Source organism: Coregonus clupeaformis, chromosome 8, assembly GCF_020615455.1.
Source record: "Coregonus clupeaformis isolate EN_2021a chromosome 8, ASM2061545v1, whole genome shotgun sequence".
Classification (NCBI taxonomy): domain Eukaryota; kingdom Metazoa; phylum Chordata; class Actinopteri; order Salmoniformes; family Salmonidae; genus Coregonus; species Coregonus clupeaformis.
The window spans coordinates 13,069,365-13,084,312 of record NC_059199.1 but is presented as its reverse complement, the minus strand read 5'-3'; the positions used below and the strand labels follow the sequence as shown (position 1 = coordinate 13,084,312).

Below are 14,948 nucleotides of genomic sequence, written 5' to 3'. Positions count from 1 at the left end.
CAAACTGTGGAATAAGTCAAGGGATATTAATACTTTTTGAATGCACTGTATATTACTATTTCTAGACAGCAATAGTAGACCTACACTGTAATGATCAAGGCAAATCATGAAAGGGTATTGAAACACTTATACCGTGTAGCTCAGTTGGTAGAGCATGGCGTTTGCAACGCTAGGGTTGTGGGTTCGATTCCCACGGGGGGGCAGTATGAAAAATGTATGCACTCACTAACTGTAAGTCGCTCTGGATAAGAGTGTCTGCTAAATGACTAAAATGTACTGAAGTATAGTGACTCTTGCCAAGCATGACAGACCTGATCCAGGACCATTTATAGTATTATATCAAGGCTGGAATCCAAACAGTGCAGATAATAGAATACAGTCCTGGAATACCAAAGGCAACTGTGTGCAGTACAGCCTCTGAACAGTCCAGTCCCTAATGGAATCCTACTTGGCCTTGGATCACACATTGGAGATTGCAGAGTGTTGGGGGACGAATGGGGGGTAAGTGGCTACCCCCGACTGGCAGTAGGTCACATACAGGGGTGTGGCCAGACTTTGGAAGGATCAAATTGATAGGGAAGAGACCCTTTAATCCCAGCAACATATTACATTTACATTTTAGTCATTTTGCAGATGCTCTTATCCAGAGCAACTTACAGTTAGTGAGTGCATACATTTTTCATACTGGCCCCCCGTGGGAATCGAACCCACAACCCTGGCGTTGCAAACGCCATGCTCTACCAACTGAGCTACACGGGGCCTCCAGACAAACTGACAGAGGTCATTTTCCCTTCTCCCCAAAGGTCCCTCCCTCCTGCTTCCCTGCTATCCTGCCAGGAGTACGTCCATGGGTAATATAACCAGTGATTTTACTGCAGTCTACATAATACATTAATTTGGAAAATAGGACATAAATACATTTTGTATTGAGATTAATCGATAATTCTTCAAAGTCAAATTATATGAATAATAAATATCAAAGCAACCATAGAACTGTTAAAACACACAATCCAGAAACAGTGTAGTAATTATTAAATACAAGCATTAAATAAAGAAACAATAAAGGTACTTCACACACCCAGATGTCCAAATGAAGCACTGAGCTGCAAAACGGGGACAAGGAGGAGAAGGAGGTGGAGACTTTTCATCTTATTTCATCTTTCTTTTATCGTCTTGTTACTGTCTTGTTACCATAACAACAACTCCGTCTTGTTACTACTGTGAAAGAAAAGGATTTGTCCTCACAATCAATAAACACTAATCCATTGAACAAGTTTACAGGGTAAGGAAACCAAAATTATATTTTATAATTTGAGTGAACTATCAGTCATTCTAGCAGTGACTCAATGATTATGTCCACAGAGTAGGAAAGGCTCACCTATGAACATGAAAATCACACCAATCAGGCATACCAATCCAGGCAAGGTCAGATGAATCCAAGTCCAACAGCCTGATAAGATTAATCACAGGTTAAATATAATATAGTGTTACATTCACACAGAGGATATACTCTTAACATTTGAACAGAAATGTCCTCTAAAACCGTGCTGTGTTTAAGTCTTCTTACTAGGCTGTTTTTCTGAGCCTCTTTTGCTTTTAGTTATTTTGCATCACTTTGTGACCAGAGCTGATGTATAGGGTTTTATACACTTTATTGATTGATTTATCTCACCTGGGCCGATAATGCTCTTGTGGATGTACAGGCCTCGCAGGGAGACGTGTGACACTCTACAGGAATACATTGCGCACCCCGAGTCCTGAGGGGAGGGCCGCAGCCGGACGGAGGCTGTCACAGAGTAGGTACCGTCATGGTGTTTGTGGTGACTACAATGCGTGACGTTCTCCAGCTTCTCAGGCAGTTGACCACTGCTGGTCTCCTTGAAAAGGTCAATCTCCACATCCAGGGGGTAAAAGACTTCGGCGTTGCACACCACCCTGGGGATCTGCTCCTCCTCTGTGGTCAAGGAAACACGAGGACGCTCTGAGGGAGGAGAGGAGTGAAACACAAAAGACGGGCATCTAGTGTGATTATTTAAAGTTGTACTTCCTCAAGTCATTAAGGCATTTTCAATTATTTCAATTCACTTCCTGATTTGACTGAATTGAAAACTAACTTGATACCAACACAGTGAGCTTCCTCCCTCATACCCCCAGAGGTCTCACCTATGACGTGCAGAGCGATGTCCACACTCCCGTTGAGTGGTGGTACGCGGACGGAACACACGTATGTCCCCTCACTGCTCACCTCAGTGTGGGGCACAGTCAGGGAGGCATCCCCCCCGGCAATGCCCTTCACTGCCACCCCGCTGCCCTCTGTCTGCCTTGTGCTGCTGGAGTAGCTGAACAGCTTGGTCCGGTGGCCTCCATGCTGCTGTAGATGCCACTCGACTGTAAGGTGAGGGACCTTGTGGTCCACGGCAAACTGACAGTGCAGGGTCGTCTCTTTCTGCAGGCCCACCCACACGGAAGGAGAGCGGGTCATAAGCACCATCACAGCTACATACAGACAGGGGGAAGGTAAGGGCAGCGGAGGACAGGGGAGGCACACAGACAGATCTTAGGTTGGACCACTGCCATACATACCTGTATAAAATCAGACATAATATGTCTAGGGCCAGAAGTTGACCACATACCCTGACCAGGAAAAAAATCTGTGCCATAATAATGTATACAATAGACACAAGAGTACAGTGTAAGAGTAGATGTTAAAGTACATGCCGAATTTGTATGTAAGCCCACAATACAAAATAAATCCATTGGTCTGTACCATACCTGAGGCGCTTATCTTTTCTTTAACTCCGATGGTGAGCCAGCTGAGGAAGTCTGGCTGGTGGGCCGACATGGCCGTGGCCGGGGTGACTCTGAGGAAGGTGGTGATGTTGAAGAGGCCTGCGGTGTGCCGCAGTGTGCAGGTGAACCAGATGTCGTGCTCCTTTCCTCCCAGGCTTGGCCAGCGCACACGGCTCATCCCTTTGCTGTACCTGTGGATGTCACACTGCAGTCGATCCACCGGACCCTCCACGAACTTCCTCATATCCACCTTAGATGCTGAGGAAGACACATCTGGGTTAAAATTCCAACAACCACAAGTAGCAGATTGAAAAAAAGGTTATTTGGCTGTCCCCATAGGACAGTGGTCGCCAACAGGTCGACGATGAAGGCTTGCGCTCCTTTTTCTCGCTGTTGGCAGTAGGTGCAATTGATTCAGAAGCCCTGCGCACCGGGTAAGCAACATGTTCCCGTTTTGAACAAATTAATTTGTCGGACGGGGACAGCCACTCCCGAGCAACGCAGCAGTCTAAGGCACCGCATCTCAATACTAGAGGCGTCACTATAGACCCTGGTTCGATTCCAGGCTGTATCACAATCATTCGAGGCTTCCCAAACATAATTCCTACAAAACTGTTTTAAGTTAATGTTACATTTTTTAAGTCATGAAATTTTTTTTACAGAGCGGTAATCTCAGCTTGCTTTTTGACTATGAAAGTGATCTTGACTTAGAAAAGGTTTGTGAACACTGCCATAGGACTAGGAGAACCCTTTTTGGTTCCAGATACAACTATTTTGGGTTCCATGTAGAACCCTCTGAGGAAAGGGTTCAAACTGGAACCAAAAGGGGTTCTTCAAAGGGTTCTCCTATGGGGAAAGCCGAAGAATCCTTTTCGGTTCTAGATAGCACCTTTTTTTCTAAGAGTGCATAAACCGTATCAATAGCTCTGGGTAAACCCTAATGCAAAACACACTGAGTAATAGGTGGATAAAGCCAATGACAAAATACAAATAGTTTATTGAGTTTACCCTCCACTACACGGATCTGACTCACCTGCAACAAGGAACGTGATTGAGTCAGACAACAAAGCGCTGTTCCCTGAGTTGTCAAACTGCAACACAGCATCTCTGTAGATGTTTTTAGTTTCAATGTGTCCCTCAGCATTTGTCCATACAGCCTCATCTGTCAGTCGACAGCGCAGCCTTTGCACCTGTAGGAATCCTAGCACACCTGGGCAGAATAGAGAATAGTGCTGAGCAATTAAACGACATTTCAATTGTTTTTTTGTGTGGTTAGTAAACAAGTAGGCCTAATTGACCGACGTCGGTTCAATTACTTGAATTCCATTTAGTTTTTTTAGTTTTTAGTTCAGTGCAGAAACGCAGTAATTAACTACAAAAACCATAATCGTGGTCCTCTGTAGCTCAGCTGGTAGAGCACGGCGCTTGTAACGCCAGGGTAGTGGGTTCGATCCCCGGGACCACCCATACACAAAAAAAAATGTATGCACGCATGACTGTAAGTCGTTTTGGATAAAAGCGTCTGCTAAATGCCATATTATTATAATCCATTGCGGCAGTTTTTTCCGGATCAGACGGATCAGAGAGGAAAAGGTGAAGCGAGAAGTTTCACTCTCGGCAAAATCTGTCCAAAATAAGACCAATGGGTTTCTATGGGCTTATTTTGGACCTATGCTTGTCAACTGCCTTCCCGCTTTTGGGACAACGACTCCCATTGTTAGGGCGGAGACATGAGCGTCTCGTCATTATATAAAGATCTTTGGATGGATACACTTTTACACCAGCTACGTTAGGTTAGCGATACAAACACACCGTTTGAGAGAGGAATGTACACAACACAACACAACAATGAGGACAGAGACAGTTCGTGAAAGTATGACTTATTTACTTTGACGAACTAGTCAAATGATTTCTTCATACAGCTCTGCAGCATATTTAGGCAGCCTAGCTAAATAGGATAACTATAGACAGTACAGTATGGGGAGGACATAATGTTAGATGGCCTGGCTGGCTGACTGATACTGCCTGAGCAGAGATGATTACTTTAAGGAATGAAAAATAATAAAGTCACCAAATAAAAACTAAATAATATACACAACTGAAATATTGTATTATTTCATAGTAATTTCCTATTTCGCTATTGATGTCTACCCAATGTGGACCTGATCAGAGACAATGGAATATTTTCAATGTTTGCCAATTGAATGTTCAATATTTTTGGAATCTTCATTAAAAGCTATATTTCATAATGCATTTAATGATTTAAAAAAATTAGCAACCGAACCGACCTCAAAAAAACACTAATCGCTCAGGACTAATAGGGAGGTTGTCAACCGCGACAACAGGGATGAAAGATAGCATAAAGGGTGTTGATAAAACAAGTTTACTGGAGAACGGAGACCAAGTAGAGACTTTCGGACAAGGTGGATGATTGTATGATATAAGGCAGTTTATTCAGAGGTAAAGATATCTGAATTCTCGTGCACGGACGCGTTTCGTCAACCTCGTAGGGAGATATCTGAGAGCGCGCCCCTAACCATTGTGTGCTGACATTTTATACAATAAAATAAAGTAGGTTGATTCTAGTCGTTCCGATCTCCCCATTGGTCCTGATGAGTTGGTCGAGGTCATCTCCATTTCATTGGCCTGAGTCAGGTTCTCTGTCTCCGGCCTAAGAGAAGGGGTTTTTGTGTGTGTGTGCTTAACAATGATGATGTGTGTGTATGTGTGTGTATGTGTGTGTATGTGTGTGAGTGTGTGTATGTGTGTAAGTATGTGTGTGTATGTGTGTGTGTGTGTGTGTCCTCAGGAGATATCTCGTGAGTTTGGGAGGACTTGAGAGACTTATGGCCTGGGTGTTACTCATGGCCACCTGCTGATAAGGCCGACAGGATACAAGTCCTTGTGCATTGTATTAAGTCCCAAGGCCCCAACACAAGATGGGTTATGCACAAGATTTTAGTCAGACCAAGCTTTAACATAATATATTTACCACTACAAATCCCTCTCTTCACGTCTCCCAAGAGACGTGACCAAATAACAGTAAGAGAAGGAAAACTTAAGACGTGACACAAGCTAACAGTGTAATTGGCAAAATAGGGAAAACTTTATCAGAAGAGAAAGTTTTGAGTCCCCCTCTTCACGTCTCAAAAGAGACGTGACATAAACTAAGTAAAAAGAAAGGAAACTTTCTCAAAGAGAAAGTTTTGAGTCCCCCTCTTCACGTCTCAAAAGAGACGTGACATAAACTAAGTAAAAAGAAAAGGGAAACTTTCTCAAAGAGAAAGTTTTGAGTCCCCCCTCTTCACGTCTCAAAAGAGCGTGACATAAACTAAGTAAAAGAAAAGGGAAACTTTCTCAAAGAGAAAGTTTTGAGTCCCCCTCTTCACGTCTCCAAAAGAGACGTGACATAAACTAAGTAAAAAGAAAAGGGAAACTTTCTCAAAGAGAAAGTTTGAGTCCCCCTCTTCACGTCTCAAAAGAGACGTGACATAAACTAAGTAAAAGTTCTACCCTCATCCTCCTCGAAAGATAAAAATCTCCTTCCCCAAGAAGAGGAAACATCTGGGAAGGGCTTGTTCGGTCAATGGCCTTAGTTATGAGCCTAGTGGTGAGTGAGCGAATGCATGGTATGCAACAGCACCCACACAAAACCAAAATGGCCCGCTAAACACCGAGATTGAAACCAAAATGGAGGACACCAGGGCTTTATATTTACCAAAAGCGTCCATCCAGGAATCCCACATGGAAGTGTCCACCCTGAGTGGCTCTTCATCTTACCATTAAGAGGTTTGTAACCCTTCCAGGGCAATTATCAAACTGCCATCTGTGGCTGTATTGTTGGGAATAAAGGTACAACATTGTTCACCAAACATAGCACATACTCCTCCTTTTTCAGCCAGGAGCATGTCGACAGCAATCGATTTTGGAAAGCCATGAGAGAGGTTGCAGCCAACTGGCCATGCACCGCCTCAAAACCTTGTTGTGTCCAATTGCCTTATTTTAACATTAATGTATGTAGTTAATTCTATCAATGTTTTTATTAATAGTACAACAGTCAGCACCCAAAAGGACTAGCCCCCAAAAACTGTACTCCATGTACCCATGTTCAAGGACAGTTTCACAGACAACAAAGAGAGAGTGTTCTTATCGGCCTGTTATGTGAAACAATCCATATCAGTACAGTACTCCTCATTAATGCATTCCTTCCAAGCTATTCATCACATACAGATCCAAAAAATAAAACCCAACAATTTTATGGTGTCACTCTAAACTGAGTATAATCACCCTTAAGAATAACAGGATATGGAAATTAAATCACAACATTTAATGTTAATAGAAAATAAAAAATAATAATTTTAACCCTCTATTCCTCCCCTACACCTAACATGTACTGAGTTGGCTACCAGCCACCCAGGAATCCTTTACCTTCACATCAGGAAGAATAAACAATCACAGTGGTTAGTAAAAACATAAGGTAATAAATGAGCAAGAACTGAAAATAAATGCGTGTATGTATTTTACTAGGCAAAAACATGGATCATCCAGCTTGGTCTCAGAGTCAGTAGCAGAGTCACCTGCATCATCCTGGGCGGTAACAACAGCATCATACCTGACGCCTGCACCACTCCTACCACTGACCTCCTGAGACGGGGACGATGCAAGCAGCACAACACATTAACAGCAAAAACACAATTACTAGGGTCTGAAATCCAGTAACCACCATAGAAGAGTACTCACCAAACCAGTCACTCAGCCAGGAAATAAGGCAACATCCACAAAGAACAAGTATACCCATAGAGGCCATAACTTCACCCAGAATAGTCACAACAATAGTTTTCCATTTACCAAATATGTTATCAAACCAACCGTTTATGGAGCTATCAATACCAGAGTTCTCAACCAGTTCGTTTCGCCAGCGGTGATGGTCACTCAAGCGCTTTGGTCACAGGCCCGTCCGGTGCTATATTGTTGGAGATGAAAGTACAACACATATATCCAAACAGAACACAAACCCTGTCCTGCTCAGCCAAAAGCATATCCAACGCTATTCTATTCTGCTTTGTCATTAAGATAGTTGCCGCTGTCTACTCATCTAATCCCTTTATTGCATCACAAGTGTGGTTTATAAATCTTTGCTGGTTATAATAAATATAATTTATCCAATCGAAGTTTTTATTAATTGTTGACCAACAAAAAATACTTGATTCAAACTCAACTGTGGTCTGATTCCTAGCTTTGAATTGTTCTGTAACCTCTCGAGGTACTCCTATCCCATCACAGGATCCTTTCATCAAAGGATCCCGGGAGGAGGTCCTACTTTCTATTTAACAACTCACCAGTCTCTGACACGTTTGATTGTTTACATATGTAGTTGAGTTCACAATCAGTTATCACCACACAACCATCAGATGTCAGCACAGGCCTGGTTTTGGGTCCTACAATCCTCTGTCTGCAACAAATAGGAGAGATTAGTCATGTTCTCTTTCAGTTGTGATATTCTCTGTGTAGGAGCAGAGCTAAGATGCCCTACTCTGTATCCTATCTTACTAGTCCTAGAAAAACGATTAGAATCCCTGAGACTTCAAAGCGTAGGCAACCTAGGTCGGAATGAGTTTGTTATCGGGGATACTGATAGTTCAAGTTACTACAAGACTCTTTCACCACATTCCCAGGTGGTTTGCATGGGGATAAACCTGTTTTTGCGTACTTCAGACTTTCAGACAGTACCTACCCTTCTATGGGTCGCACTGCCATTTCTGGTAATTCCCTACCCTCACAACACTACACCTGTCCCCAAACTGTGTATGGAGATTTACATATCCCCCACGCTCTCGATATGAGCAGCTACATAGTCCCAGGATGTACATGGTGACATACATATAGTGATGTCCTCCCCTAAAGTCCCTAATCTTCCCCTTTCCCTACGTCTAGCTGTCTCCTATGCCTTCATAGACTGTGCTCAGGTATCATTTTATCAACTTGTTTTAGGTTAACTACTACTTTCGGCTGATCAGAAGGGCCTGAGTATGTTAGGAATATGGCCCCCACAATCAGACAGCTACCTACCGTCGGGAGACCTGTGAATCCCCACCCTTGCCCTGAGAACATGTCAGATGCCAGAGGCCAACCCATTGCTTTACCTTCTATCGAACTCACACAGGGATGATCAGACAGGGTAAGGGAATCTTCGTTAAGGAGCCAACCCCCGGACCCTTGTGGTTATCGGATCCTTCTCCTAACTCTGTGTTTGTTCGTCAGGTGTAGCTGGTTTTGTACAGTGTGTGACATGCACCCAGATGGATCTCTCAGCTTTTCTGCTGGCAAAGGCAGTGCTTGGTAGGGCCCTTCCCGCCAGGCCTGATTCGGTCTCCTGGTTAGATAGAGTGGGTCACCTTCTCCTTTAGTTCACCTGTGGGGCACAAAACCTCTGACATACAGGTGTGGTTAATAAACTATCATACATGTTTTTTTTTTAAAAGTATTTTGTCCTCTCCTTCGTATATATTTAATAAAGTATTTTGTCCTCTCCTTCGTATATATTTAATATTTAATATTTAATATTTAATCCAACCATCCCCCTCTTTGACACATGATTTGGCCATGTGTCAATATTACCACCTACCTAAACAATCACTTTAGTTAATATCGGTATTTCATTATCCAATTGCCATTCCTCCACTCTCTCTTCTGTTATTTATGGTTCAAATCAAATATATTATTACCAAATTATAATCTTCTTCACAATTTTCACAGTACTATAAATTACCCTCAACTTAGTAAAATAAACTATGCTAAAATCTTCCTCTCATGTCTTTAGAATGTACTAGTGTGGATGATTAATTAACACCAGAATGTTAAAACAGAGTTCAGAGGCCATTGAAATCATTTAACGAACTGTTTAATCCCATAGTATACTAAACAATTACCATTATTCTAAATATTTCATAAATGTTAGTTATCCCAAGTGTTCATTAAGTCCTCATGACATTCATTCTCATAAGAAATCATATATACCCCAAACTCAGCCAAAACCTAAAAAATCCATAAAATTCACTGTGTGCACCTTTAAGACCCATAACCCTTGACCTGCTGGAACCCCCCCAAAATTGAAACAACAAGGCTTTATAAACATCATACTAGGTGTGTTGTTTTTTATTTGAAAACCCAATTTGAAAAACAACAACCAAACAGCCAGGTCATGAGGACTCCTGATTTCCACTCCCAGGTTGTGGGTCATTCTTTCTACCGCTCTGGCCACGTCCTGATGAGTTCATGGCCTGTCTGCTAAATGGCATATTATTATTATTACTGTATACATCTAAGGTTGCTTGGGCCCCTTTCATTCCCCGCCAATAGATTAGGTAAGGCTGTCAGTGGGTACTGGCCCCCTCAACTCTCTCTCTCTCTCTCTCACTGCTTATTTCTCCTTTACACACCTTATGTATCTGTTTAAGCATGGATTCGAGTTTATCTCCGTCCAGACGTCCCTCAAAACCATACCTCTCCCTCCACCTGGTTATATAATGGAGATTTAAAGCTATCCCTGGATTCCATTTTAATTATATCAAGCATTTCTTGTCCCCAGTAAATTCTGGGACCTCTTGTGAGGATTTCCCCCCCCCCCATGGTTGGTACTGTTAAAAATCCCTTAGCCACCTCTTCTATATTATAAGTCAATTTAACAAGTAATTCTAAATAGCTTCACACAACACGGGGCGGCAGGTAGCCTAGTGGTCAAGAGCATTGTGCCAGCAACCGAAAGGTCGCCGGTTCCAATCCCCGAGCCGACTAGGTGAAAAACCTGCCGATGTGCCCTTGAGCAAGGCACCCAACCCCAATTGTTCCTGTAAGTCGCTCTGGATAAGAGCGTCTGCTAAATGACTCAAATGTAATGTAAAAGAACAACACCTCATAAGGAGTGCCCAGCAGGAGTCCAATTCCTATCAGAAAACATACATACAAACATTCAGACACTCCCAATCTCTCCCAGGGGGAAAAAGTTCTTCTTCACCCTGAGTGAGATTGTTGTTCCCATAAGGGTTTCTTCATTGTGTTGTCAGGATTGGTTCTCGCTGCTCAAATCAGCTCTTACTTCAGACATTGGTCTGGAAGGAGTGGGGGCTGGTGTGCAGTGTGTTAGATGGTGCCAGGGTGCTCCTGATTTACCTCTGACCTGGACTGAGTGTGAAGTAACCTCCTTCACTTCGTACGGTCCAGTCCACCTGGGTTCCAGCCACTTTCTTTTGTGGACTTTCACCCTCACCCAGTCTCCCATTTTTTACCTTCAGTGGTGGCGTGTTACCCGTCAGCTCCCCCTCTTGGGCCTTCTACACCTGAGAAGAGAGTGCTGCAGAAAATTCCGTCAATTTCATCACATATTCAGTCATTCCTATCTGTTGTACATCAAGGGCGGGCATAAGACCTCCCTCCCTTGGTGGACCTTGCATTTCTCTCCCTTACATTATCTCATGAGGAGAGAGATGGGTCCCTGCCCCTGGTGATGCTCTCATAGCCATCAAAACCAGTGGCAGGGCTTCAACCCATGTCAATTTTGTCCCTGCACAAACCTTATTCAGTTTCATAAGTCTCACTCATTTACCACTGTTCACTTTAACTACATCCTTCACCGAACGAATATTCGAGCTTTTGGATGAGGCTTATACACTTTAAGACTATCGAAATCCTATATATTTTATTTTTATTTTATTTTTACTAGGAATGTTCATCATTAAACAATATCCATTAAACAATTGACATTTACACATCCGACCCTATTGGTACATGGAGCGTTTGTCATTAAGTAATACACATTTCTATCTCTCCTAGCCACACAGTTCCCCCCCCGGTCTGACTCTCTGGATCCTTCTCTCGTGAACCCACTCTCCCTGTCATTCGTTGTTCTATGTATTCATTGAATTTGGGTATGGTTATGTTTGGTCCTGCCATCTTGCTTTCTCTATCTTGGATGTATTATCGGTATCAAATACAGACTTATCTCATGTATGCCTTAATTCATTAGGATGGAAAATTATTTAACAAGTATTCATTCTCATGCTCAGTACTACTGATCATAATTTGGTATTGGTCTATAATACAATATGCAAGATTTCGTTTTAACAGGCTCTGCATACCTTTTTAGAAGAGCGCGCTCTGATCAGGTTTCCTGAGCCAAGACGAATAATTGATTTCTCCAGGATTTTCAGGTCACTCTTCCGTCTGTTTTTTTTTTAGATCGATGATTTGCCTTTTCCTCTCGCACCAACTTTTAGATCGAATTAAAAACCATTCGGCACCACTCCCGCTCTATCCTGTATTTTTGATCTAGATATTCATTAAACTTGAGTTTTGGGACGGTAGTGGTTGCCATGGTTATACAGTTTTTTTTGTTTTTTTTTAGACTATCTTGGTGCACTTGGCCCGTCACTGGCCGAAACCAGCAATGTATTCTTGGCGCTGACTCAGACTTATCTCTGATGTCCCACCCTCGTACACAAAGAATTTTTCAATAATTTATTATTAGGAATTATTTTGCAAAAGGTACTATTGTTTTTCAGTTATTCAAGTTATTATATATTTTCCCAAAAGGTATCAGAACCGCCCTTTTGGAACAATACATTAACAAACCCGAGCGCTCCCAAAACAATCATCAATTTAATCCCAGGAATTATTTTGCAAAAGTTATTATTGTCTTTCAGGTACTCGAGCTATTATATACTTTCCCAAAAGGTATCAGAATCGCCCTTTTGGAAGAATACATTAACAAACCCAAGCGCTCCTAAAATAATTATCAATTTAATTTTGGGAATTATTTAGCAAAAGTTATTATTGTTTTTCAGTTATTCGAGTTATTATATATTTTCCCAAAAGGTATCAGAATCGCCCTTTTGGAAGAATATATTAGCAAACTCGAGCGCCCTAAAATAATTACCAATTCAATTTTGGGAATTATTTTGCAAAAGTTATTATTGTTTTTCAGTTATTCGAGTTATTATATATTTTCCCAAAAGGTATCAGAATCGCCCTTTTTGGAAGAATATATTAGCAAACTCTGAGCGCTCCTAAAATAATTACCAATTTAATTTTAGGAATTAAGGAAATACCAACTTCCACAAGAGGGAAAGAAGTTCAAGTGAGCTTTTAGCTCAGCGGCTACATAACAAGCAAAATAGGACTCCGTGGTCCTCTTAAAAGTTATCAACTAGTTAGTCTCATGAAACGGCCAATCTTACACAACATTCAGGTTATCATTTCAACAATTACATTTTCATTACATATCAGCATCAACACTACGACCAATCTTACACAACATTCAGGTTATCATTTCAACAATTACATTTTCATTACATATCAACATCAACACACGAATTCAGTTTGAGTTCCTCACAGTACAAATAGTTGAGTGCCACGTCAACCAAAATGCCCGACTATTTGAACTTGTATTTTTTATTATTTTTTCGATTCTCCTCATAGGAGACTTCCAGTAGTTTAAACCATTCAACTGGCGTCTAGTCGGGAGAACCTTTTCTGGACTTGGATTCTCACGGAATTAACTCAACCCGACTATCTGAATCTTGGATTCTCACGGAATTAACTCAACCCGACTATCTGAATCTTTTTATCAAGTCACCAGATCCTTCTCTTGTGGATCAAATAAAATGGTCCATCGCTTGTGGGCCAAAAACTGTAATAGGCTTCTCACTAGAAAGCCACATTTCAACAGGAAATAAAAGTCGGTCCGTCTCTTGTGAACCCCTGTAACTAGACTGCTCTCTAGACAGTCACATTTCAACAGGAAAAAGACTAAAAAATTCAGATATCTTTACATATGTGCCTTTGAGTCATAATAGATATGTTATAAATGTCACAGTAATCCATACTCACGCCCAGTACTACTGATCGAAATTTGGGTTTATCCTACAATACAATATGCAGATTTTGTTTTAACAGGTTCTGCTTACCTTTGTATTGACGGCCGTCTAGATCAGTTTCTGAGGCGAGCTGGATTCCCGGCTGCTCCTGCGGATAGGTCACCCGTCCTTTCAGATCCGTCTCTTACTTGTCTCCTGTCTCTATCAACTTTTATGGACCGAATTCAGAGTTTAGAAAACCATCCTCTGCTACCAAGTTTTGTTGATAAAACAAGTTTACTGGAGAACGGAGACCAAGTAGAGACTTTCGGACAAGGTGGATGATTGTATGATATAAGGCAGTTTATTCAGAGGTAAAGATATCTGAATTCTCGTGCACGGACGCGTTTCGTCAACCTCGTAGGGAGATATCTGAGAGCGCGCCCCTAACCATTGTGTGCTGACATTTTATACAATAAAATAAAGTAGGTTGATTCTAGTCGTTCCGATCTCCCCATTGGTCCTGATGAGTTGGTCGAGGTCATCTCCATTTCATTGGCTCTGGAGTCAGGTTCTCTGTCTCCGGCCTAAGAGAAGGGGTTTTTGTGTGTGTGTGCTTAACAATGATGATGTGTGTGTATGTGTGTGTATGTGTGTGTATGTGTGTGAGTGTGTGTATGTGTGTAAGTATGTGTGTGTATGTGTGTGTGTGTGTGTGTCCTCAGGAGATATCTCGTGAGTTTGGGAGGACTTGAGAGACTTATGGCCTGGGTGTTACTCATGGCCACCTGCTGATAAGGCCGACAGGATACAAGTCCTTGTGCATTGTATTAAGTCCCAAGGCCCCAACACAAGATGGGTTATGCACAAGATTTTAGTCAGACCAAGCTTTAACATAATATATTTACCACTACAAGGGTCAACCGAAAATAAAAATAATAATAATAATAATAACAGAATATATATTCTAATTACCTGCATATGGAATTAAACAAAGGAGAGCAGTGAAGATGTTCATGTTGTTCAATATCTCCTCTCTCGTTGCAACTGAAACAAGTTCAACTTGTTTTAGAAGTTGAATAACTTTTACTTTCATTTCTACCGCAATAATGTGCATAGCATGGTTGTGTAATACAGTCTATCTATTCCTAGATCTTTGGCTAGCGGCAGAGCATCATAAATTGTGCGACTGTGCGGTGTTTGGTGATGACGACACACTGTGGGACACCGGAAAAAGGTATATGTGTAATGGCCAGACTGACAAGGAAACTTTAGCCAATTTATTATATTTTTAGAGGGTACTTTTTT

General features: G+C 41.8%; 1 protein-coding gene across 1 annotated transcript; it reads right to left on the bottom strand.

The window, feature by feature from the left end:
- Positions 1 to 697: 697 nt before the first annotated feature.
- LOC121571166 (tapasin-related protein-like) lies at positions 698 to 14,802 on the bottom strand. Its single transcript, XM_045221804.1, has 7 exons — positions 14,616 to 14,802; positions 3,824 to 4,000; positions 2,773 to 3,048; positions 2,164 to 2,496; positions 1,673 to 1,981; positions 1,379 to 1,450; positions 698 to 1,218 (listed from the first exon to the last, which is right to left on the bottom strand). Exons 1-7 carry the CDS (start codon positions 14,755 to 14,757, stop codon positions 1,166 to 1,168), a joined length of 1,362 nt encoding a protein of 453 aa, XP_045077739.1. The 5' UTR covers positions 14,758 to 14,802; the 3' UTR covers positions 698 to 1,165.
- Positions 14,803 to 14,948: the final 146 nt, after the last annotated feature.

Bases quoted from the DNA above. Each gene is read 5' to 3' on its own strand.
- LOC121571166 (XM_045221804.1), bottom strand. From the start codon at position 14,757: ATGCACATTATTGCGGTAGAAATGAAAGTAAAAGTTATTCAACTTCTA. The intron at 1,982-2,163 runs GTGAGACCTCTG...CTCCTCCCTCAG, and splicing joins CATCGCTCTGCACGTCATAG to AGCGTCCTCGTGTTTCCTTG. The intron at 1,219-1,378 runs GTGAGCCTTTCC...TTTCTTTCACAG, and splicing joins TGTGATTTTCATGTTCATAG to TAGTAACAAGACGGAGTTGT.